This window comes from Lipophrys pholis (genome assembly GCF_963383615.2).
Source record: "Lipophrys pholis genome assembly, chromosome: 8".
NCBI lineage: Eukaryota > Metazoa > Chordata > Actinopteri > Blenniiformes > Blenniidae > Lipophrys > Lipophrys pholis.
Window position 1 is genome coordinate 12,138,709 of NC_137630.1, and position 27,426 is coordinate 12,166,134.

The following is a 27,426-nucleotide window of genomic DNA, read 5'->3' on the forward strand; positions in this document are numbered from 1 at the left end:
CAGGGTTTCCATTGAGCCGCGAAAATCTCCTACAGCTGTAACAAGGAATCCTTCAGCCTTGTGCATGTCAGTCAGGATTTCTTTCTGGAGGATTTTTTTGTTTCTTCCCGCAACCAGATCCACCAATTACAGGCCAAGATGTTCAGAGGAGACCAGACAAGAGGACGAGTGTTTCAGTGGCAGGGACGGGTATGCATGATGTCCTCTGATGGATAATCCATTACACACCTCATCACAAGTGAAAGGGGGGATTAAATCCAAATTAAACCGCTGATTGAATTGGATCAGTTGAGTGATTGATCACTCACCTCTCTGTGTGAGCTGTCCATCAAAACGCCGAAGGTGCCCAGTCTCTGGCACTGACAGCGCACATGGGAGGTGTTCCTGTAGACCACCATGCAGTCCCGGACTGTCCAGCAGCCTCCTATCTCATACCTCCAGAGAGCGAGAGACACAGAGAGAGAGAGAGAGAGAGAGAGAGAGAGAGAGAGGAAGGTTAAAACACATGATACAGACTTCTGCTTTTCTAATTATTCGTGTCACCACACCATATGTGATATCTAAATTTCTGAGTAAGATGTAGATCTGCTCTGATTTTAAAAGAATTTTGCTGTTAAAAAGATGACCGGTATAGATTCCTTCTTTATTTGGTGCACAAGCTCACAAATTAAATCTCGTTGGTGCGGCAGGTCTGCAGAAACCCTACAGTGCAGGGAGCTTCTCTACATCAGAAGCCAGAAAGTGAGAAACTAGAACAATATTTCAGGTTGAGGAATAGACATGACCATTAAATAAACATCAGATTCTGATGCTGAAATGTTTAGGAGCATTGGGTTTAGTGAAGTGGGTCTCCCAGGAAGGGCTGTGAGAAAGCTTTGGGGATAGACGCAGTAGCAGAAGACTATCTTGGGTTCAAGAGGATGCCATGTTCCAACTGTCACTGTCAATACTGTGTGTGTTTTTACTGCTTTCATCACTTTCTGCTCACAATGTCCCATTTTCACTGATGTATGATCGGCAAATGCTGGTAGATATTGGATTTTCTGCAATAAATTTTCCATTGAATACATTTTATTTGTCTTTTAATGTCTTATAGTGTTATTTACTTTGTCTATAGCACTTTGGCTTCTTGTAGGTGTATTGAAGTGCTTTATAAAACAATGAATAGAAGAAACATACAAAAGTTGTCCCTTAAAGGATTGAGAAAATCAAGTCAACTGAATGTGAGATGAAGACGTATAATAAAACAGATTTGTGTAAAAAAAGGTTTTTGAATTCAAAGCGTTTCGATTTAAGTCCAGCTATTTTTATTCATTTATTTTTTAATAACTCTATCGATTGATCATGAATCCAGCAGACCAGTGAGTTCATGAGCCACATCCACACAGTGTGTCTGTGTCAGGCTGTGAAACATGCGTCTACTCACTGATTGCTGTGGTTCCACTGGACACACAGAGGCTTGCTGCGATTGGCCGTCTCCAGCAGCTTGAACTCCAGCAGGATGGGCTGATCCAAATGTCCCCCCACAAATGTCTGGTTGTTATAGACGGACACGGTGACCACCGGGGAGTTCATTACCGGGTGTCGGGGAAGCCTGGGGGGAGGAGAGGGAGCACAGAAGTCAGCGTACATTCACCAGATCAGACAAGCAGTATAGTTTGATGTCCTGGTTAGGATTGAAAAAAAGAAGGTAAAAACATAGTAAATATCGTTAATAGAAATTAAGAAATAAAATCTGTGCACTCGATGAGAATTAAATGGCTTGTTTAAAGACACCAGCCGAAGACGGGACAGTCTGTTAACAGATAATTGAGCCCAGAGGAGAAGTGAGAGACAGCAGAGGGAAGACGAGAAAAAAGTAAGATGTAGGTAAAAGATAAAAATAGGAAGCCAGAAAGAAAAATGAGAGCGCAGATGGTCACTCAAGAGTCCTGAAGCAGTTATTCCATTGCACTGGGACAGTTTAAATCATCCATGTTTTATTTTGGTCATTTAGAAAAGTGTGAAGTGTTCTGTTCTGCCATTTTATCTGCTGTGATTTCAGAATAACTGCATCTGAAGAAATCACTTCAGGAGACATGCAGGTTTGCAGCCTTCATGTTTTACTGGAGTGTGTTTTTGTTCTCAGTGTCTGATGCCAACCTCACTCCCCGTCGGTCTGTGTGGTACTTGGGAGGGAGGGCAGCACCCAGACTTCGATAGATCAGCATGATGACGATGGTGATGGACGGCTCGGGCAGGGACACGGTGCGTCTGGCTGCGGTGTATTCTCCCGTCTGATTGGCTGAGATGCTGACTGGGGCGGAGGCCGCGTCCTGAGGGGCCGAGGCTGGAGGTGAGAGGACAGAGTGAGTATGCGCTCATTGTTTCAGCCCCTAACACAACAAACTACTGCAGTTTATTTGTGAATATATTCTTACCTTCTTTCTCTGCCCGCTCCTTCTCCTTCTCCTTCCAGCTGTGCAGCTGCTGCCGCTGGGGCACCAGGGCAGCTGGGGGCAGGATCACATGGGTGTAAGGATCCCACGACGCCTGACCACGAAACAGAGAGGTGTGGTAACGTGGGAAACGCCGTCGCACATGGGTGTGGTTCTCCACTCTGTCCAGGTTCATAACTAAAAGAAAAAAAAACAACACATGTTATGTAAAGTACTGATAATAAAAACAGTCTGGATAATAACTCAAATATAGTTTTGAAGTGCTGCTGATATATCTACCAGAGATCATTAACCTTAATTTTTCTTTACTCGAAACTTACCGTAACTCCACTCCGACTTGAAGCAAACAACTCAGTTTCCCTGTCATTTCCTTCTCAGTCGTATTATTGTCAATGTTGTTATTTGGTGCAAAATACTAACAATACTTTTCACCAATTTGAGAACTGGGGTTTTGCAAACAATTTTAAGTTTTCCAATTTCCCTGAGACCACTCAGTGGATTTATGTTTTATCATGAAGAGCCCACGAAAAATCTATAAAACACACATGAGCACACACACAAAGTGGAAGCAGGGCCGTCGCTACCATTGAGGACATATTTTTCCTATCCATCCATCCATTCATCCATTTTCTTCCGCTTATCTGGGGCCGGGTCGCGGGGGCAGCAGTCTAAGCAAGGAAGCCCAGACTTCCCTTGCCCCAGACACTTCCTCCAGCTCTTCCGGTGGGACCCCAAGGCGTTCCCAGGCCAGCCGAGAGACATAGTCTCTCCAGCGTGTCCTAAGTCTGCCCAAGGCCTCCTACCGGAGGGACATGCCCGAGCCACCTCAGCTGGCTCCTCTCAATGTGGAGGAGCAGCGGCTCTACTGCAAGCTCCTCCCTGGTGACTAACCTGGTGACTTTCTTTCCTATGTGTATGTTATTAAAAATAGTTAAGACAATGTTATGGAACTAGGTAGTTTTATGAGTGGCACGCACGCACGCACGCACGCACGCACGCACGCACGCACGCACCTGCACATGCACACACACAGACAGAAACGAACCAACACTCAGTACAGAGTAAAGTGTGTGTTGACAACACAAGTGGCTGTCAACATTGAGACAAAGAAAAACAAAGGTTTTATGGACAACAAATAATGCTAATAAAGTGATTTAATGACCAAAACTAACAACACCTTGCAGAGGGAGAAACATACAAAAGGAGAACAGATGGGGATGTGTCAAAGCCATTCATATCTTTTTATATGCTATTCAGGCGATCTCATTGGCTGAGAGAATCAGCTGTCTGTGTCTGTGTGTGTATGAGTATGACAATTTTGTGTGTGTCATATTTTTTTTGTGTTCTGTTTTAACTGCTGCTGTGAATTCTCTGCTGACTGGGGATCAGCACAACGCTTCTGTGTTCTAGTCATTCAATCTGCCATCTCAGGACTTGACACAACATTACATTTTGCCTTAATAGGGACAATTATTGATATGCCAACAAAAAAACCCCCAGCAAAAGATCACTCAGATTAACGAGGACTTTCCACAAAGGAAGTCTGAATTAAAGAAAGGCTGAATATTACCAATAACTAACCTGTTTCAGATCTGATCTCTTTGATCAAATTAAGTTCATGAAAGCCAGCGAAGAAGGTTTAGTAGCTTTGCTGCCTTTTGTGATTTGAGGGTGTTTGACTGTGTGTGTGTGTGTGTGTGTGTGTGTGTGTGTGTGTGTGTGTGTGTGTGTGTGTGTGTGTGTGTGTGTGTGTGTGTGTGTGTGAGTGTGTTTTTTATCGTTAAGAGCATTAGCTCAAGCATGAAATTCACTGTCAATATCTTCATCCCTACCAAAGGTGCTGCTGTTGCTATTTTAACACCTCCTCTCACTGTGTGCGGTGCAGATTATTTAGCAGCATTTTTTTAAAAAACTGTAAAATGATACAAAAGAGTGAAAAAAGGGCAAAAAAAAGAGGGAGGATGAGAGAAACTTCATTACATAATGCTTGTGACCATAACTGCAAATGCACATAAGAAATGATGTGTACGAGTTACTATATATGACCCACTTTAATGAGCTGAGATGTTTGGTAATATCAAGCTCAACCTATCAGTGTGTGTGTGTGTGCGTGCGTGTGTGCGTGCGTGCGTGTGTGTGTGTCATCTGTAAATCTAAATGCTATTCGCTGGCGAGGGCTGCTGTGCTCCAGGGTTTGTGTGCATGTGCTAAGAGCATTAGCTGCCATGTATGTGTGGGAGTGTGAAATCCATCGCTCTGTGTCACTGCCAGCTCTCTGGCAGAGCCGTCATCCTTTGCATTACTGCTGCTCATCTCCTGATTTACAATAAATCATTGTGGAGGATTTCACAGAAGTGATTTACAGTGGTGTGAGGGAAATATTTGCAGAAAATCACCTGTAAAGAAGACATTTTAATCACTCTAGTAACTCTAAACTCACCGATGTTTGGGGAAACCAATGCCACAGGGTTGAGGTAGGTAAGCTTCATGTTCTGAGCAAGATTCTGGGTGTACTGATCGAGCAGCTCAGTCAGCTCGGCTGGACCACCACCCGGGATGTGGTTCTGACTCTGGGCGAGAACCCGCCAAAGCCCAGAGGCACTGGGACCTAAAAGCACGCTGCAGCCTCGCAGGATGTTCTGAAAGCAACAGAAAGACCAAGGATCAGGAATGGAAAGGTTAGGAGAGCGTCACATTATTGGATTGGCCTCTCTTTTTTTCATCTCCAAGCATGAAGACCACAAAAGCTAATTGGATGCAAAGAAATGTTGCGTTGTAGAGCTTCATGATCACTGAAATCAGGCTGCAATGTATTTGAGATGGTGGGAAAAAACCCGAAAAATAATTGTCAACATCAGAAAAAAGAATAGAATGACAATCATGAAATACTCAGTCAAAACTTTTACCTGGAACAATTCTTTTCAAGGTTTTCCACGAAATAGTCTTTTATCTCATGGTTTGGGATTATAGCACCGTCTTGCTTGCATATAGGTCACCTGAATAATAACTGTGTCACACCTGGAATACCAGGCGAACAACGCAGAGAGCTGGTGATAAATAGCATGTTCAAAATTATCTCCACTTTCACATTCTTGTCTTTAAACTGTATCTATCTTATCTGTATACATCTCCTGAATCATATTGTCATTGAAATAGCAGAACAGTTTGTGGAACCAAATACAATTATTGTGTACAACAACACTTACACAGCCTGGATAAGAAACCGCACACAGCCAACAAAACTTATGAGTTTTAGGTTTATATCATGGCAAAGAGACGTCTACGAAGATGTCTACATGAGCAAAAGATCTTTCAGGATTTGTCAAAAACAGTTTCTCCACAGGAGGATTTAAAGTTTGTTTTGCTGAGTCTCGAGTTATTTTTTGCTTTCTTGAAGGTTAAAAATATTCACAAACTCAGAATACAGAAACAGGAACACAAAAGCACATTGCTGTCAACCATAGGGCCTCATTCACACAACGTTTTCAAGTGAAAACAAAACTTTTGTTGTGTTTCGGGCGTCTGTGGAACTTTATGAAAAATGCTCAGTCTCCATGGAAAAGAGGGAAAAATGCAACTTTTCGTAAGCGCTGCTACTGGGCAGGTAGTAAATCATTCTTCTGCACATGTGCGAGTAGATGGACAATAACAACAATGGCGGCCTCATTGGTGTCATGATTCCCAGTCCATATTCTCCTGGGACTTGGTAGTGCGAGTCACCTGTAATAGCAATCAGACTTCTTCATCTGTCCTCATGAATATCTGTGAACTCGCCATTGTTAGTGTTGTGTACGTATGCAATTTCAGCTCTTTAATTCGGGAAAAATGTGAAAAACGGCTGTACGGTGGCATATCGCCCAGTGCTTTCACTTCGTGGTGAAGATAATTGTGATTCAAAAACATGTTTGACCTATAGGTGTAAATCTCTGTCTGTCTCTCTGTGTTTACCCTGTGATGGACTGCAGGTGTAGAAGCAGTATGGAAAATGGATGGAAAAGAGAAAAACTTCCTTCTGTTGTTAGGATGTTGCACGGCTCTATAGTTAAGAGTCAGTGTTGAATTGTTGAGACTTAAGTCACCAAACAAATTGTATTTTTGGCATCAACATAATAGTGCTTCGCTGGCTGTGTTCTGGGCACTGAGCGCCTCCAAAATGCAGATTATCTACACTCAGTGCACCTGAATGCCTCATGCATAAAAAGCTCTGCTAATATGCCACTTTTGTTTGTTTTCATCACTGCTGAAGAAAACTTGATTTCATCCACATTTTACGGTTTATTAAAGTTCACAAGTTAGTTTTGTCCGTCACAAAAAATTGAAAGACTGTGCTAATAGAGGGAGATAATATAAAGTCATGACCCGGTACGTGGCTGGACTGTAAATCAATTGCTGGAGGAGTCTTAATTAGAAAGGAGGGTTTTTAATTTGAAATGCATGCAGGAAGTCATGGACTGAGGATGTATCTTTTTCACACTTGCTTAGTCACACCAATCAGGGTCAGGCCTGAAAAAAAGCTGATCTTAATTATGCGACTGATTTACACACAGGAAAGGAAGAGGAGGTCTCATTATGAAGCATCTTAATATTCGACTGTGATCAGGACCATAATAAAATTAGGGAGGTCAATTGTGACTTGAGCAGGTCTCGACTCCCATTAGAGCTACTCCTCTCACTGTCAGTGCTTCCATATCATCGCGCTTCACGGAGAATTTGTGAGTCAGGACGGATCTGTCGTCTCGAATGCACGCCTTTGCAAAACGGTCTGAACAAAGAGTGATGTCGGGGAGAAATGGAGGAAAGGAGCTCAAAAGGATTCTTTGCAGTCAGATCCGATAAAGCGCTGCAGTTTTGTGTAATGCTCAGGAGAGAGGAGAGGAAAAAAAACCACATCTATAACACATTCTTCAGACAAACATATGGAGCAGTATAGAAAGAATGCAGGGAATTGTTGAGAGGTAGCAACTCAAGAAGAAGGATTATAGAGAAGAAAATACTATAGGATGACAGGAAGAGTCAAAGAGCAGCTGCAGACGAGCAAGACGGAGGAAGAGAGGTGCAAAGTTTAGAGACGGAAATGTCAAAGAGGAAAGTCGAGCTAGGAAACTGAGCAGACACTGATTTAGTGATATTATCCAAGAGGCAATGCACGTTTCCATATTTATATGAAACACAGTTAGATGTTGATTCATGTCGTTATCGTAGGTTTTTTTTTCTTCTCTTTGCTGATCCAATATAAACAACTCGCAGCTCGTATGTTGATCCAATTAATGGCCACTGTAGCCGAAAGTGGTGTATTTATAGAGAAATATCCTCATCAATACGGAAATCACAACACGACTGTAATGCACCTGTACACACTGTGCTTCTAAAATGCCTGGCTCATTTAGTCTCCATTCACTCATCTGGTCTTGTTCAGACAAAACTAGGTACTCCATGAATTTATTTAGATTTTGTTTTTAAAAGGCAAGAAACAACAGACACATAAAAAGAGAATGACATAAATACTTAGAGGCAGATGGCAGCAATTAAGTTAAAGGGAAGGCCAGGTCGTGTTGTTATGTGAACTATCTAGAAGAAAAACACGGTGGCAAGAAAAAGTATGTGTATGTGTTTTTGTTTTTGGATTGATTGCATCTACATCACACTTGCAGCAAAAACACAAAGTGGTCAGCCTGACACCAAACAAACAACTAGAATAGCAACCTAGATTGGAAATAATCATTTACAGTGGTGGTAGGAAAAAGAAAGGAAACCAAAAGAGTAATGACTGAAAAAATTTTGAGGTGTAAAGCTGCTCGAACCTTTAAAAACACTTAACCAAACATATCTGAAGACTGAAGGTCAAGAACTGCTGAGCTGCACCAAGCTCAAAGAGATTACAACTCAACGAATTTAGATATTTGCCACTAAGTTACCATGTAGTACTGTGATTACTCTTAGTCGGGTTGACGTGCAAAGCAGGAATAAAAAGCAAATAAGTGCAAAAGACTTGAGAAAAAGAAATCACTGGAAAAATCCAACATCTCTTTGATTGAGTCGACCCTGTGCAACCATTGGACAGGGATGGTGTATAAAGCAGAACACTCTGGAGGAAGCAAGCGCATTAAAGTTAAAAAAATAAATAAAACATCCCCACAGGACTGAAGCTGATGATCCAACATGGACAATCTACGTCAGCGGTGTCAAACACATTTTAGTCCAGCGGCCCCACACAGCCTCATATCATGTTGAGTGGATTAGCAAGGTCAAGTAGTGCCAAAATAGCTTTTAAATTTCACCTTTTAAGTTTTTCTGGTGTAAATTATAGTGAAATGTCCAAAAAAAATAAAACGTTGAGGCTAATTTGCGACCAACAAGGTAACAATGTCTCAGTTCGGGTCTGAGTGTTGTGTCGGGTCCACTACTATTAAGAAAATTGTTAAAAAACCTGTTTGTTTGGTGGTTCAGTGGGTCAAATTGGAGCCTCTCACGAGCCGGTTTTGGCCCGCGGGCCTTATATTTAAAACTCCAGATCTACAATGTTTGTGTAATATATTTTTGGCCAACTATTACATAAAAATCTTAAGATTTTACATACTTTTCCTTTTAGCTGTGTAAAAATAAACATGTATGATCTACATATTTAGTCACTAGAAACATTTGTAGGATGAATATCTGATGTTTTCATTCTTACTGTGGAGTAAATAAAGGTTTAAAGTTGTCATTTTTATTCTGAAACAACTGGAACATTGGACATTGTGTATTGAACCACACGGGGTCCTCTCTGTCACAAGTTGCACGGCTGCAGTGTTCAGATAGATTTTGATCACAGCTTGAACATCAAGCATTTTCTTTCACCCACTGCTACATTATAGAGGCCAACTTCACTCGCTGCCTTCCTTTGTTTTACCCCTGCTGCCACCGGCTTCAACACCGCCACCGTCATACAATCGCCGCTGCCACACCTGCTGGTCCCACCTAATGGCTGCTCTTTAGAGTGAGCTGTCCGGCAATATCGTATATATTACATATTTTCCACCGTTGTGGGGGGAAATAAAACTAGGCTACCTGCAGCTACACTTCAGTGACGGCAGGGCAAACCTGAGCCACATCATTAACTCCAAATGACGAGATATGGGAGGGCATGGTGGAGGTGGAGGTGGAGGTGGAGGTTACATGTCTGCCGAGTCGAGGCTTTTGTTCCAGAAAGTCCAAGATGAGAGTGAAAGTCATTAGTGAGCCACCACAGCAACACGTATCAGCTTTATGACACGAGAAACAAGAGAAGCGAATGTTTGAGCCTCTGATTTGAATGAAATGTCAGGCAGGACGGACTTTTCATTTCAATCACCGGAGGACATTGTAATTCTGCTGCTGGGTTGCCATAGCAACTGTCATTGTCAGGAAATATATGTATTGATCATATGTGTCGTGTTTTGGTGTGAGGCTCAAACTGTGACACCTGATCTACAATGAAATCCTTTGTGGAGGATCTGCACAGAGGTGGAGATCACAGGAGGCGGACACAGGGGTCCGATGGCATGGGGGAGTCACAAAGGACCAGAAACACAGTCTCATTTTATCGACGAGGATATTCAGAAACACAGTCACAAAACTAAGGTGTTACAATCCACAAAAACCCACCCAAGATGAAAAAATATGTGCAGCATTTACCCAATAACATGTAAAAAATATAGCACTGACGTGACCCACCGACCTCACCTTATGTCATAAACGAGGATGTTTTTAAATGTTGTCAGAACCAATAATGTAATAGTATCCAGTAATGTAATAAAAGCAAAAAATATATATATAAATTTTAGTCTTTTTCAATGAAGCCAAGGCCATGGCATAATAACTTTTATTCTTGCAGGCCAGTTTATCCCACAGCCATTATGTTTGACACCTCTGATTTAAAGAATCCTTTTAAACTGTGATAACCGCAGCCAACAATGTAATAAAAGATAAAGCTGGCCGCATTTCTAGGAAACTTAAGCCATCTTTTATGCAGGTTTTGTCCTGTTTGCTTATGAGGTATACCCTGCAACACTCTCACTCAATCACTGTTGTACTATTTTTACTATTTTATTGGATTAAAAGTTATTATGCTCTTGGCTGTCACACATGTTGTGTTAAGTGTGCTAAATTGTGGTAAAACTATAAGTATGTATTAGGGACATTAAACACCGTAACAGGCTCACTTCACATTTCTTTGCCTGGACTGCGATTTTCTGTCATAACTCAGCACTGCGGGACGTGGCTCCTCATCAGCTGGCTAAAATCTTCTCTGTTAACATGAATAATTAACGCGTGTGCCTCTGGTTGCTGTAGATACTGAAAAGAAAGCTATTGCTTTTTTTAATGATTATAACTCTCTGTGGCTCCTAATTAATATGAATATATCACCCCTGGCTGCATAACTGCACCAGAAGTCATTCATCAGGTCAAGATTAAAGAGTGAAAATGTCAGTCTGCTGTGAGACGACAATTCTTGACCATTAGAATCCCAAACATCTGATGGAGACGCCACATTACAGAGCTTCAAATTACACTAACATGTAGCAAGAGCTATTTCTATTACTGTAGACTACAGCAGGTAACTGCTTGACTGGCAGGAAGGAAAAAGTCCAATTTACGATTAAAATTCACATTTCAATGTAAATATATAATATTATGAGCAGATGGGAAGTCAAATGCGTATCAGTGTTGCTATAACAGCAAGGAGAATGTAAATTACAGCTACATGAGCCCATAAATTGAAATAGCAGGAGGGGGTTTGACTTTATTCCCCCACCGCCTTATGTTGTGATGTATGGCCAGCTCGCGTCTCGTCAGCCAAATTTGACTCAATATTGACAGCAAACTGAAACAAAAATGTCTGTTCGCGCCTTTTGTGTCAAAGCGTCAGCTCTCTGCGCCCCCAGGTAAAACGAGATGCTGTCAGTTAATGGACGGAGACGACACGCCGCAATATTTCACGCGTTACTGTCACCGCATCACCATAGCAACATCACTCCTCATCTGAGGGGGAAGACATCTCGTTGTAATATCAAGTTGACGGGGTCTGTAAACCAAGATGGAACGATAAATCAGTCAAATACTACAGTTCTGAATATGAGCCTTTGTTCCGTTGGCAAAGCCTGCAGATTTACAGCTGGCAGAAGCAGTAAAACAAAAAAACTGAAGGTTTGGATTTCTGGGAAAAAAACAAAAAAGATTCAAACATAAAACTTTTTGCAGCATCCTTTTATTTTTTGTGTGTGTGTGTGTGTGTGTGTGTGTGTGGAACTTAAAGAGCTGAACTCAATAAAGTGTGCCAGTAAAATGAGCTGGCACAGCTGCAGAATCACGTTTTATTCTTCACACATTGAATACAACAGTGCAAAGTGATTTTTGGCGTTCACTGCTCTCTAATCTGACGAGATCTTCCAAAAAGATTTACTCTAGATTTGCTCCTCACCAAAATCGGGAATTGGATTTTACATTTAGAACCCCTCTCATATCCTGGCATGTACAGTAATCACAAACAGGCAACTTCTGACCTCTTGTTCACACTATTATTCAATGCGAAGAGTACATCATATCAACTTACAAATATACATGCACGCGTATCTCAATTTGTTCCACCATCTGTCCACACTCATCGCTCCTTTCATGGAGAAAGACAGAATAAGCTCGCCTCACCTCGTTGAAGTGTGCGTCCTGGGTGGCCGTGAGTCCAAAGCCGCTCTGTTGGTTCTCAAATGTGAGAATGCGCGACAGCAGCCGCTCAGCTATCTGCAGGTCGTTGCCATAGAGGCGTGTGGTCGCCTCAGTTATGTCACGGAGCTGGTGGGCAAGCTTCTTCTCCATGATGGTGTTCAGCTCCGTCTCGTTACGCTCCAGGGAATCCAGCTAAACACAGGGAAAACATTCTGACAGCTCAGTGATAAACACAACAATGATAACAGCTACTGTACACGGAATTCATTCAGGGGTTTGTGTGATTTACAGCTACTGATTCACAAAAACTTAACTAGCTGCATGAATCTAAATTCAGTTCTTTAAATCAACATGTCTTTAATGTTTCATGAAAATTCAGTAGGGGAAAGTGATGGACTAGAGCAGGAGTCAGGAACCTTCTTGAGAGAGTCATGATACCCAATTATTTTAAAATGTATTTCCCGGAGAGCCATATGATATTTTTTTTGAAACTAAATGCACGCATTTATGCATTCGAACGATTTTAGAGTATCATAAGTCTAAATGGATTCTTAACTTTTTTTAATGTGTGTGTATTTAATCTTTGACAGTATTTTACTTAAACAAAGAAAGAAAGAGAAGAAAAAACATACATAATCAACTTTTTTTTTTTTTCGTTGTAATATTGCTTGAGCGGCTGTAACACAAGTAATTTCCCCCTGAGATAAATAAAGGACTTCTGATTCTGATATTGAAGCTGTTATAACAACTCGTCCCGGATGAGATGTCAGAAATTTGGAGAGAAAATAAATTCCGTACAATGTAGTTTTCCATATTATTTCTCATTGATAGTTCATATATGTCCACATATATTCAGTATAGTATCATATAGCTTTGTTTCTTGCAAAGAATGGTCTTCTTTGCGCACATGACCCCCACATGCGGTCATTAAAAGAGCCACAACTGGTTCCTGTAGGTTCTCGACATGGCAGACTAGAGGTTAGGTCAGTGGTTCGAATCCCCCTGCCACCACTGTACATGTTGTGCATCCCAAACTGCGAAACCGTGCTTGGCAACACTGTGAAATGTGCAACATATCCAGGTACTGAGTTTATATGAGTGTGAGAGAGAACAGCTGTGATACGATCAACTGTCATAGCTTAAAACCTGTGGTCTCTTCTAATACAGTGAGAGGGGTTTATCAGCGCTTATCACCGCTGTTGCTCAACAACCAATAGCAATGGAGCAAAAATTATCGAAGCCAAACCGGCGCTGCTTCAAAACAAGTGAAGGTACCAAGGAGGTAAAATTTTAGACCATGAACATATTTTTCTATCTACCAAGGTTTCTCCTTACAGATAAAAGCTTCTACAAACAACGGTTCGCTTCATTTGTTGACCTGATTCAATGGAAAGTCACATTACTTTTGTACCAAACTTTATGAAATCCACATTGCAAAATTTGACATGTATTAAACTGACAACATTGCTAGAATTAGAGCACTTAGAGATCCTCAACAAAGTTTCATCTATTTGTTCCAGCTGGGATCTGACAGAAACTTTTCTCCACTTGGAGTATCTTTATCCTAAATAAATCCCAATATATTGATAAAAATCACAAAACACAACTTGAACTTCATGTTGTAGTTTTGAATTTGCAAGAAAATAACAGTTTTAAATATAACAAATCTTTAACAAAGGAAAGAGGTGGTCGACGCTTTTGGGTCAAGTGCTCAAATTCACTTGACTTTATGATACCGTTTTGAACATTCGCGCAGGAATGAACAATTATTAACTCAAGTGTAAAGTTTGTAGTCAATCAAGACCGATTAACTTGTTTTTGCGCTGACCTGGCGACCCAATACTTTGGCGAGAGCAGGAAGAGTGTGAACAGGTTCAATTCCAGGATTGTGATGGAAATTAAGCAAACATGGTGTTAAACTGGTAACACACATGTTGACGTGGCTTTGTCAGGAAGCTTCACTTGACCTTTGTCCAGTTCTCTGATTTCTTTTTTCCCTCAATGATGATGCAACCAAGGTGATCACTTCAAAACTTGAGCACCATATAGACTCCAACCCATTTCAAAAATCAGCTTAATGTGTCAGTTGCAAAGTTGAACGTTAGCCGCGTCAGTATTCATCAACATACAGCAGCATTAAGCTCCACAAACGGAGGGGAGGTGCAGTTGTAAAGGTCTGGCTCCAGCCATCCTCTCTCCACGTCACAGTGTCGGATGGCTGCACCTGGAAGGAGGAGAAACAACAAGGTTCACAAAACATGAGGTGCGCATGCATCGTCAGGAAAATACATTATATTTACGATGGACTGAGCTCCTGCTGATGTGTGTACTGACCGACGGAGCCTTTGGGGCAGGACACCGCCGCCGGCAGGTTGAACTTGGTCCGGGGCCACCAGATCCCCTGAGTGATCGTCTTGGGACAGCCGTCGTAAATGACTACAGACAGACGGTAATTAGAAATCCCGCTTATCGAGTCTGAGAAGTTTTTTCATTCAACGCAAAACAAAACATTGATAAAGGAAAATGTTTTTCTCTCAATTTGAAAAGATGAAAATGATTGCGAGACAACAAAATACCAGCTTCAAATTTAAGGATGTAATTATGAGCGGGAAACTGGAAGGAGGAGAGAAAAGAAAATCAAATTAACTGGAAGATGTTAAAAAGATGATGAATATAATTAACCATTTCTTTTTGTATTGTGGTTCAGGCACACGTTTGACAAATGTGGCTGTTCTTAAAAAGACAAGAGCAGGAAGGAAACTAAAACTTATCATCTCACGTGACGAGTAAGTGCAGTCAAAACTGAGTTAAATGAATTTTTCTGTATGAATAATTCACTCGAAATAGCAGTTTTAATCTATGTTGAAACTTAACAGCTTCTGCTAAAAAAAATTTGGAGTAGGATATTGCTTTTCAACAGACAATTCTGATAATCTTAAAATGATGTAAAATCAGAATACAAACAAAGCTTTGGAAGAAAATCCAAATGCGGTGAATAATAAAGTATGAGTAGACTTTTTAGGAGTAATTATTTTCTTTTATTTGCAACACTTGAGCACAAATGTCAGTACTTTTTTCCTCCTTACCGGTAGTTTCTCAGAACTGTTCTAACCTTTACAGAAAATGATTCAGAATCAGTCATAACAGCAAATCTGTTGACAAGAGTTATTTTACTGTATCTGGGAGAAACATGTCAATTAGAGCTGAACACCAAGACTTCCTGTTTCGGTAAACTTAATATAGAATTTTTACTTTTGCTCTTGAGTAATTTTCAAAACCAGTGCTTTTTTTTTTTACATTTACTTAAGTCAATGAGTCTCCACTTCATTATATGATATATTGCTTCAAAGGATGATTCTCATAAAAGCACGTCTGGGACTTTTTTCTGAAAACAACATTTAATACATACGTTTTATGATATTTTCTAAAAAGAGAATGAAATGTATTATAATTGAATTTTAATGTGGTCATTATTATTTAACAAACTATATGGTAAATTCTCATGACTGAAACATGCCCAGATCCCTTCATCTGCTTTTCTTTTGAAATCCACTTTTCATGTTCATCCATTATTGTGTAAAAATGTCTATAATTATGAATAATAAATATATTTATGGGGTTTAATGAAATAGATATTATCATCAAAAATGTTTTTGTCTGCACTTAACCTTCCTCATTGCTGTAATCTGATTTCTTTGGCCTGTAATATCTGCAATGTGCCTTTAAAGTGACCAGACACTCCCATGATGCATCATTGTAGCAGAAGATTTGAAAAGTTTGCCTCTCTATGCGAGCACATTTTCATTTCGCATGTCTGATTAAATAAATTTTTCTAAACTACTTTAATAATCAAAGATGTCTCTGTTTTTTAACCGTGTGTCTGTTTTATCCGGTTGTATCATCAAATGATTCAGCTCATTTCTTGTGTACAAATGTGTTGCATTTTCACAAATAAATACTAAAAGCTAAAAATAATATTATCGGCTGCCAGAGCTGTGATGATGAGCAAATCGTTGAATGAATAAAGTAACCATTTGTTGTGTGAGATAAAAGATAAAACCAGCTCACGTATGGATAAAAGATAAAACACATATCTTGTAATTTCCTCTCACCTTCACAGCCAGAGTTCGTGACCTCTGCAAAGGGGTTATCACACGTGTTGCACTGGCGGCCGATGACCCCGGGTCTGCACTGACACTGGCCGCTCTCCGGGTCACATGACCTTGAGAAGGAACCCACCGGGTAGCAGTCGCACGGCAGGCAGGCGTCTGAGCCCCGAGGACGGTAATGAAACTCCTGAACACACACACACACACACACACACACACACACACATACACACACACACACACACACACACACACACACACAGACACACACACACACACACACACACACACACACACACACACACACACACACACACACACACACACACACACACACACACACACACACACACACACACACACACACACACACACACACACACACACACACACACACACACACACACACACACACACACAATTTAAGTACAGGGACAGACCACACTCAATCAGATGAATGCAAAATGTCACGGTGCCAAGAATAGCGACAGCAATTATCTCACCACATGCGGGGCGAGATTTATAATGTGACACACGAGGAGGCCGCAGGTAAAACAGAAACACAAAGAGCAGCAGTGTATGGCTGCTAATCATTTAGCTTGCGAGGCACGAGAAGATACAGAACAGGGATGCACGATCATATCAGCACAACATCGGCATCTGCAGATAAACACTAGAAAATTAAACATCGGCATCAAACAGATGGTCATATGCTGATTTTTCTTTTTTCTTGGCACAACCAGCAGGAGCACACCATGAGCACGGTGGGCCGTCAAGGTAAAAGAGGGATGTTGTTACATTGATCAGCATAAAAGAGGGAAAAATCAAACATGTTCTATTGTGTGGAGATTTTTTTTATTTTTTATTTTGTTGAAACTAATAAAGTCGCCATTTGAAATGCTAAACATCGGTCATGGAAAGAGCTAAAACCTGCTACTTTTGAGTTGTTGAAATGTAACCAGGTTAACTTCCCGGTTCTGGTGCACATAGCAAACAAATACCTCAGTGTGTCTTGCACAAGTGTTGACAGCGAACGGCTGTTAGGCGCCGTCTCCCCAGTCATTATCGAGAAGAGAACTCATATTGACAAGAGGTGCCAACAAACACAAGATCCTTGGGCCAAAACCGGCCTGCAAGAGCCTCCAATCCAGCCCGCCAGACCACCAAGCAAAGTGTAAAAATTTAGAAGAGCAATAGCCATAAAGTCATGTTCTCAGGGGGATTTTTCTTTTTAAAAACATGCATAATGCAACAGCTACAGGATCATTTTTGGAGACATTTCTGGACAGAAGGCATCATTAAAATTGGCTTTCTGCTGATATTGTAGAAATTATGTTGGACTTAATGCTTGTAATTAAGTGACAGTAACACCAATGAATCATGTTGACACAACATATTTACATCTAGGTCATGGTACAAATTAGTTTCTTGTTATTACAACTTATCTTAATTTGGTTGAAACACCCAGCAAGTGATTTCTTCCATGGTAGAAGAAAAGCCAGCTCAGGAAGTACACAAGGCCTGATACACAGGGGAGGATGTTAATGTCCCTCTTCTGATAAATGATCTGAATCGTCATTGTTGGCAAAAACTGCATAATGATTAATGCTACTTCCCAAGCAGACCATAGAAAAAAAAAATAAACATAACATAACAATGTTTGAATATGAACCTAATGAATAACAGTCTATTGTTGACCCAGCAAATGTTCACTCTCTACACTGGAGCTCGTGTGGCCTCAACCATGGGCCAATATGTTACTTCAACTGCATTAGATCCCTTCATAGTTACAAAATGCTTTAATTGCAGTTTAAACTGTAATGTTGCAAAAAGTACACTGAACCACAAGAAAATGTGCCCCCAACACATCTGCCAACACCTGAAATGCATTAGAAACAACATGTAAATGATAAATGGTAAACAGATTTAACTGATATCTTACATTTTCAAGTCTTCAGCAGCTTGGAGCACTTTTGCACCGATTGTCACATTCACCCATGGCTGCCATGCTCATCTGCATCTGGTGCAATTTTGGGGATCGAACTGCCGACCTTGAGATCTATCTATGTTCAACATTGATCTGGCTGTGTTATATATTTATCTCAGTCTGGACAGTTTACTACTTCAAAATCACATTAACACATCGAGTAGCGATAGTAGAGACACAGTGCACATTAATCTGACTTATCTCTCCTCAATATCCTCTGAAAGCTGAGATCCAGTGAAAAAGCTCCATATCAAACCCCTCAAAAGAGTAAAAACACATAAATAAGGTCGTATGGAAATGTATACCATACGTGTGTGTGTGTGTGTGTGTGTGTGTGTGTGTGTGTGTGTGTGTGTGTGTGTGTGTGTGTGTGTGTGTGTGTGTGTGTGTGTGTGTGTGTGTGTGTGTGTGTGTGTGTGCCTGCGTCTTCAGAGATCAAGGATTAAGGTCAAAAGATAAGATTAAAGCCAGGATAAAAACAGTTAAACATGCTGGTAATACACTGGGCTGAAATGTGGGTAGAAGGGGATGATCATTAGATCATGGTTGGTGTAGTTGGTGTGTGTGTGGATTAGCCAGTGAGACTATCGACCTGCGAGGTGATTACTGTCCCTCCGAGTGAAGCCACGACCAAAGAGATCGATGGCATGACATCAATGAAGTTCTTCTAATACTATCAATGGCAGTTATAAAGGTTTGATGCACTTTCAATAGTGGATACAGGACAACATAAATTCAATACAAAAGTATTAGGTTTGATCATTGTTATCAGTATTATTTAGGTACTTGACAGCTTTTTTAGAAAGAGTCCAAGTCCATATGGTTACCCATCTGAGTTTTATAGAAAATTGGGGATACATTGGCTCCTCTGTTACTTGACATGTTCAATGAATATAGTCAATATGGCCACTTCGCCCAAACTCTCTCTTAGGCAACCATTTATGTCCTCAAAAAGGCAAAGATCCTTTGAATTGTACCTCATATCAGCCTATAAGCTTAAGATACTCAAAACTAGGGATACACCGGTACCTCTGTTTTTAAAGGATGAGTACCTGTACAAGTACTTTAAATGCCATAAAGCCTAATTCATACTCCATCCCCAATTGATACGCAAAGACCATGCATGGCAATGCAAACCACCTCCACTCAGACTCTGCGTCATCACGATATGCACCTCCAACACCCTTACAGCTTACAGGTCACATACCTTATGCAAACTGGAGCCTCTATCTGTAGCTTTATGCTTCAACCCTTTTGTTACTGGGGTTCAGAGATATGTTATAGAACTGAGGGTTTCTCTTCATGCCGATGATTTGCTATTGTACATTTCTAATCTGACTGTTTCTGTTCATCTTACAACTCTGAGTTCATTTGGTGAAATATCAGGTTTTAAATGTAAATAAATGTGAAATACTCGCCATAAATGCTGCTACATCGAACTACCCATTGCACAATTGGCTCTTAAAGATTGCCCATCATATACAATACATATGCTTTACATATCCAAAGGTCCATCTCACTTGTAAATTATGCAGAACTGTATAAAGTTATTTTGACCCGTGTCCATGAAGACTTTCAACAATAGTCTATGAACAATTTATCTATGGTTGCAAATTATATTTTTGCTTGATTTGATGTTTAGGATGTTTTCACTTCCTAAACATCAGGTTTTTTTTAAGGTATCTACAGGTCTGCAGTACATTTCCAGAGTTCCCCAACCTGCCCAGTTGTATTCCTTTAGATCGTCGCATGTTTGAAAGGTGCAATATCACTTTTCTCCAACCAAATCCACACAATGTGTCCGCATTCACTTATTTCTATAAAATTGCTTCGGACCGAGGATCTGGGGATGGATGTACCGAACAAACTTTAGACAACTAAATAGAACACCTATATCCTCAATTTGTGCAAAACATAGCCTCATTCAATGTCAAACAGTACACCATACCTATTGTATGAAGGGGGGGTGAGCTAAAGTTTATAGAAACCTAACCCTGTTAGTTCATTGATGTAAACAATCCCACTGCATAACCGATTCAGTCTCTCTGGATCTGTCCCACTCTCTACAAATACTGGACAGATATTTTCGGTGCTCAAAAGAATAGTTTAGCCTTCACAACTCTATTGGCGAGACGGCTAATATTGATTACCTGGAAATCAAGTAGACCTCCCGCTCATACTAGAAATGGGATATTGTATGTTTATCACGCGAGAAAAGATTCAGCTCTCACCTATTGGGTGATCCAATAAATGGAAGTGAATGCTATATGCTTTGGCCACTTTCCAGGAAAATGTTGCTTCATCAGTGAAAGACAAACAAAAAAGAGTCATAAGTCTACATTTTGGACAAAGTTCTGCCTTCAGCCACGTCTGTCTGACCTTTTGTTGTAAACCCTTCAACTTCGGTGTATCAAGACTGTTTTATTGTGCCCCAGGAGGCGAATCTTGTGCAGCGGGAAGTCGCATAACAGAAAAACAAAACGTCCGATCACTGGATACCTTGCAGTGACAGTGTCCGCTGGTCTTGTTGCAGTCCGGGTCAAAGCCTTTGTTGATGTCGCAGTGACACGGTCCGCATGTCGGAGTGCCCCACCAGCCCCTGGGACACTGGTGATCAATCCTACATGCACACACATATACAAAAACATCCCGATTCAGCCTCACGGTATGAGCCAATCAAGTAAGGGCAACTGAAGTTGTGACAATGTTTTCATCTCTCTTCAAAGCACATCAACTCTCTCTCTCATTTCAAATCAATGAGTGGGAACAAAGCGATGAAAAGGAAACAAGGGGAAAGACTTGGTAAAAATGAAGAGAGTGAAAAGGGAATCAAACTGGGAGGAAATATTAGTACTGAAAGGTAAAGGGAAGCATACAGAGGTCAGGACAGACATGAATTTAAAGCACGTAAGCAAATACTTCAGAACATGCTACATAAGAGAAAGCAAACTTTAAAGATTGGTGAAATCAAACACATCATTAGTCCATTTCAGGTTCAGGTTAGAAGTATAATCATCACAAAGTAAACAAGAGCGCCTCTTTTGCTGGTTTGAGTTGACGTGAAGGCACTCATCTTAAAATCTGCTTAGTACTTAAACGCAGCTGAATTCATCCTCCTGGGAATTACCTCGGATCTTAATCGTACTTCTCTTTGCTCACATCTCACTTAATGTGCTCCCCGCCTGTTCTCGGTGTCTAATGGATCACGGAGGAGATAAGTGCTCCTCACAGAAAATTCTTGCGAGGATCTTTTTAGTGCTCCTTACGGGAAGTTTTAGTCATGAAAGTCAGATAGAAGTGATTCTGATGGAACGTCATGGCTGCTGTGTATTCGTGCTTACTTAAAGGAAACATGCTTTGTGTGAAGAGAACAGCTGAAAATAAGAAAACAAAGATCTTAAGACAGAAACACAACAGATTTTCTGTGATAAATATATTTGTGGGAGTTACGACATTAAATATAACTTATGTTGGCTTCCGAAGTGACGAAAATGTGTGATCCACACTTCATAGATAGTCGTGAAAATGCGTGATACAGTGTTGTAGTTTACAGTTAGTTGACAGCATAATAATTCATTTAGTTAGTTTATGTGTTAGTGCCGACTGAAAATTTATGAAATGAATTAATCTGCAAATTACAGCAAGAAAAAGCAGCAACAAAAGAATCGAGACAAACTGCGAGCGTGCAGGCAGCGTGTGTTATAAGCTATAATGTTAGCGCAGCACGGCTACAGCAGCGGAGACTTTGTGTTACTTACAGCTGGACTTCTTCCATGTTGCTGTCAGAAGGAACGAGTAAATTCCAACATTAATGAACTCGCCACGGTCACAGCGCAGCTACGCACAACTGTTTATCTTCATGATAAAAAATTATTAGCTCACTGAAATGTTGTCATTATAGCAAACAGAGTGACAACAAAGTAATACAATATTCCCAAATCCGATGTTCTTACAACCTGTAAGCAAAGACAAACACGACTAGATTTTGTGTATGAAGAGGAGAGAAGATGGATCCCACAGTGGCAGAGACGGAGGAGTGAAAGAACAGATACATCAGGGGAAATTAGCAATGAGGCTGAATGTGGACAGACATTTCAATAGCAGACAGAATGTAAAAAAACATACACGCCAACTAGATCAAAGATGAATATTTCTCACACACACACGCACACATACAATGAGCCGATCATGAGATAAATCTAAAGCTGTGCGGATTTCACAGTCAGGAAGGAAGCGTGAGGTCAGGTCGGGGTCACTCCCCCTGCACACACTTTTACTTATAGCCCGTGTGTGTGTGTGTGTGTGTGTGTGTGTGTGTGTGTGTGGGTCTGTGTGTGTGTAGCATTGTTACCCCATATCTCCACCCTTGCATGAAATCCACTGGGATAAATATTGAGACTATAGTTGTGATGCACCACACACACGCACGCACACTTGAAAAGAGCTTAGCTGTAGAGTCGAAAGACATTTAAACCAGACGGCTACGATTCATGTGTGGATTGTGTGTTTTTGTGCACCTGTGTTGGCAGTACTGTCCATAGTGGTTGTCTCCACAGTCACACGTGTATCCATGAGAAGAGCTGGGCTTCCTGTGGCACCGAGCATCGTTTTCACATGGATTCAGGTGGCAAGCATCGGTGCAGCCTTTCCCATAATAGCCTGAGAAACAGAGGGAAAAACAGATAAAGAAAAGAGGCATCGCCACCAAATCATAATATAATGAAGTAACAGGGAGGCGGATAGATTTACAAGAGCAGTAAAACTCAACTTCCTGCATAAAACATGAATGAATTATGTAAACTTCAATCATGTTTTAATGCTCAATGAGAGATTTGATCAATATGACCATTTGCTTGGTGTGCTGGAAATATCAAAATGGGACAAAGTGGTCTAAAGCTGGAGTAAAGTTGAGCAGATAGAGAAAGTGTGTAGTGATGAATTGATGACTAAAGAAAAATAAAGACAAAAAAAAATTCTTTGTAGATTTTCAATAAGGGGATGGGTGTCAAACATAAGGCCCGTGGGCGAAATCTGGCCTGCAGGAGGCTCGAATCCGACCATGAAAATCAAAACTAGCATTAGCCTCAAAGTCAACATGCTAAACACTGCGAAGTGTGTAAAATACAGTAGATTTTCTTTTGGGGGGGGGGGGGGGGGAGGTAATTTCACTGTATATTTTACCAAGAGGGATCATTCAAATTAGCTTTATGTTGACATTTGACTCATTTTCTGTTTTAATTATTTGGTTTTAGGAATAAAATGTTACTATTTTATCAATCCGTCCAACTTGAGATGTAATTGGGCTATATGTGGCGCCTGCCCTGAAATGAGTTTGACACCAGAAAACCAGTATATTTTTACACATTAACATTGAAATGAAGATGGTCAATGGTGGCCTAGAGATCGATGCAGCAAACACATGTCTAGAAGGTCACTGTTCAAATCTCCAATCCAATTGAGGGTTGCATTAAGGAAGGCATCCAATATAAACATAATCTCCCATACATTTTTTACGGACTTATTAGTCAGTGTGGAAACTTTATTTATTCTGCTACCTGATTACCAATATTTAACATAGTAACCTAATACAATCTCAGGAAAGGTAACCTCGAGTACTCTTTATTTTTGAAGGCAAAGAAAGTATCCATAACAAAAATCCCGACTAAACATAAAAGGGAGTGTTTGTAAAACAGTAGTAGGTAATTTCCCCTGTAGCACAGAAACAACAACTATTGACATCTTAATATTCTGAAAAGCGCTCTCTTTCCCGTCCATGCACCCAACATAATAACTCGCCAGCTCACAAGTAAACATCCCCGACATCAAACAGCGATTATCACAAATGTCACTCTCCTGACACACTCCGGCTGGGCGAGTCGCTGGGAAACAAGCCGCCGCAACTGTGAAGCACAATATCGTCATTCACTGAAACACAACGCCTCCTCGTCTGAGAGGAAATTAGCCCTGCGCTGCAGAAAAAGGCTTGAAAGAAAATCATGCCATCAATTATGGTTTTACACAAACAGGTATGAGATAGGTGTGAGGCAAACATTTCCATTCAGCAAAGTGAAACGCACAAAAAATAAATTTTAAGCGCTGAAAACAGGAGAAATTGAAAGTTGACATGTTTATAGGAACTTTTTTTTTTTCAAATGACTCAATAGTTAAGGTCTGCCAACATCTATTTCAAGAACTGCAAAGACAAACTACAACTGTAACTGAGAAACACTTTTCATATGTTACAGAGCTTCACTTTTTTGCTGCATTTTGCCGTTTGTGTTTTATATCAACAGATGGTTGAACCACAAGAGAAAACTCTTACATCACTATGACACACCCGGCTTGTACAACAGCGCATACGTCAGTGTGATCGACATTTCAGTTGAAATTACACCAGCGCTGTTATCCAGCATTTTCTTGTTGCTGATTAAATAGCAAATGTTCCTGTGAACATCTGTGCACACATTTGGCTTTAAGATGAGATGTAGTCATTTACACCATCAGCTCATTTTCTGTTACTGACATGACTCAAAGTGATTGTGCTCCTGATCGATAGAAAAAAACCCTGATCAATCAGTGTTTTTCTTGTTTTGGCACAGAGATGCACATAATCAGAAGCTGAATTTTAAATATTTAGTCACAATTCTTGACTTCCTGCAGTATGATGTCTAAAGCAGGAAACTGCACCATAACAGGAGTGTAAATAACATTGTGACCCTATGAACTTATATACTGTCAGACCAAGTATATTTAAGTTGAATTCCAGTAGATAGTTGGGATCCAAAGGCAATTGAATTTGTAATATTTTGTCTTTATATGTAGCCTGCAACTGTTTTGCATTAAAGCTTGAATTCTCAGTTTGTCCGTCCGCCCCCCCCTCCATACACCTCCAGTAAATTATTATGAAAAAGGTTTGTTAAAACAATAAACAATTCTACACTTTGTATCATGAAATGGTCTCAAATTTTCAGAAATCCAAGCATGCAATCATTCTGGGCCAAGGCATTTCAAGCAGCATACTAATGGTACAAACATTGCAAATTAAAAAAGGAGGAATTACAAAAAAAAAAAACTGACGTCACTGGATATAAAGTTGAGACTCCTCTGCTATTTATGAAACAGCAACAAAGTTTGTTAAAGACAGCATTTGAGGAACACTTAATAAGCCACTTCAGCAGATCTGTATTTACAACACACACACGCTCCAGTGTGCGTCGGTGCGGTGAGACGAACCGAGCCGTTACACACTTCAACCTGATCCCCAGACACTCCACAGAAACACACCAGCCTCTTGTATAGCAATATACAGCCGCACATAAAGCCTCTTTAATCTAATGACAAAAGCCGAGCACTCCACACACACTTTGAGGTGTATTTAGCACAAATAAAGACAGCCTCTCACCTACACATGCTTTGTAATTAAACCACAACGTCATCCTGGTGGCTAAGCCTCTTTGATTAATAGCTGGAATAAAATATAACAGGGTGAAGCCACAACGTAAAAACACACTTTCATGTATGGATGGAAACAAAAGCAATAAAATCATATCCTGCCCAGAAGAAATGAAAAGATGATTTAACTGTAATGACTCAAATACTCTCAATCTGAATGAAGTGTTTGGTTTTGTTGGCATTTCCTGCATTAAAATTGAATTCGGAATGTTTTTCACATGACAGCATGGATTTTCTATTTTTCCTTTTTTTTAATGTTGCACGCAAAAACATTTTTAATGCTTTATTTATTTACCCACTTAGACAATATGGCGACACTTGTTTGGATAATCGGAACATAATAATTAGTTCAATCTCTATTATCCATCCACATCAATTGTATCAAACTTGAAAAGCTTCATTTTTGTTGTTGGAATAAACAATTACATGAGACTCACACTGTATTCTAACCTGGCTCTGTGCTGTGCTGTGCCTGATAACACGTTCACCACGGTGCTCCTCCATACTATGTTGAATCAGATGACCTCAATGGGTTAACATTTTACCCTGATGAGCAACCAAAGGAGTTACAAGCTATACTGAGAGTAAGTGTTGCGGCATAAGTGTTCAAAATGTTGAATTTTAATAATCAATTTAATCATTTGTTTAAGTGTAAGACATGAAACCTGACGTAATAGATGGAAGATAAATGTTTTTGACGTTACTGATCTAACGAATGTGAACTTGTATATGTTGCAAGGATGTGATTTCATTGTGTGGGACGCACCACCAACCTAGGTTATTCATTCATTCATTGACTGTGTCAGAGGAGCATGTGAATTTCAGGTAATCAAAGTTATTGCGAAACGGATCATCATGAGGACAGAATAGAGTTAAGAACCTCAACCCATAGCAAGTGACCAATAAGCTGTCTTGTTTAGGAGTGTTTAGTGTATATTTCTATTGCTGAGAGAGATCTTGTATCGGTCTGATTCTGCGGGTTTCTGTACATTTACTGATACAATTCTGAACGTTGTTCTAAAAATCCTCACAGTGTAAGACGCAAATTGTTGGTCTAAGTAAGAAAGAAGGAGCCGAGCAATGAGCACTCCTTTCTGCGAATCAACGTGTGTCTGTGTTGATGTGGAGAGAGCTGCACTGAGTGTTTGAATAGTTACAGTATGTCCAATAAGAGGAAATAGAGTGGTGGTCCATAGACTGGCAGGTGCAGGTTTATTTTGAATGACCCAAAATAATGCATAAGCTTTAGATTTGTAACTGTCCATCTTTAGATTGTCAACTCCTCCAAAACAATATTTTGGGAATAATTTTTAGATACATGATGCGATTTGACGTGAGGGGTGGAGGGATATACAGATATACCGCTGACATTCAGGTCTACAAAACCTCCTACATGTGATTAATCGGATTATTTGTCCCACAATGGGGAAATCTGCATTGTTACAATAGTAAGTGGACAGAAATAAAAGAGGAGTAAAGGAATCCAAGCAATAATAATATATTTTTTAAAAAAGACAATTGTGACATTACTTTACATTCTTCTATGGTAATGGTGATATGGACTGGAAATATACCAGAAATTTTTATTCCACAGAATGAATAATTGAATAATGGGTATTGCACTCAAGGGAACAGTGATGAAAAGTGCAGTGTGTCAAACTGCCCAGGTTGGGGGTATGTTGGGGGTGAGTGGGATGTGAGGGATGAGTGTGTGTGTGTGTGTGTGTGTGGGGTTGTTTACAGAGAGCACTTATTTTAA

The 27,426-nt window shown here is 40.3% G+C and overlaps 1 protein-coding gene across 1 annotated transcript in view; it reads right to left on the bottom strand.

Annotated features, from left to right (window-relative positions):
• celsr3 (cadherin, EGF LAG seven-pass G-type receptor 3) overlaps positions 1-27,426 on the bottom strand; it is a gene marked incomplete at its 5' end in the record, with an annotated part of 124,120 nt that overhangs the window by 17,756 nt on the left and 78,938 nt on the right. The window contains 11 exons of the mRNA XM_080470030.1: positions 309-435; positions 1,427-1,594; positions 2,143-2,329; positions 2,421-2,615; positions 4,879-5,077; positions 12,102-12,311; positions 14,249-14,343; positions 14,454-14,555; positions 16,232-16,415; positions 20,715-20,835; positions 22,733-22,874. Of these exons, the coding sequence (XP_080326156.1) occupies positions 309-435; positions 1,427-1,594; positions 2,143-2,329; positions 2,421-2,615; positions 4,879-5,077; positions 12,102-12,311; positions 14,249-14,343; positions 14,454-14,555; positions 16,232-16,415; positions 20,715-20,835; positions 22,733-22,874 (1,730 nt within the window). The remainder of the gene's footprint in view (positions 1-308; positions 436-1,426; positions 1,595-2,142; positions 2,330-2,420; positions 2,616-4,878; positions 5,078-12,101; positions 12,312-14,248; positions 14,344-14,453; positions 14,556-16,231; positions 16,416-20,714; positions 20,836-22,732; positions 22,875-27,426) is intronic.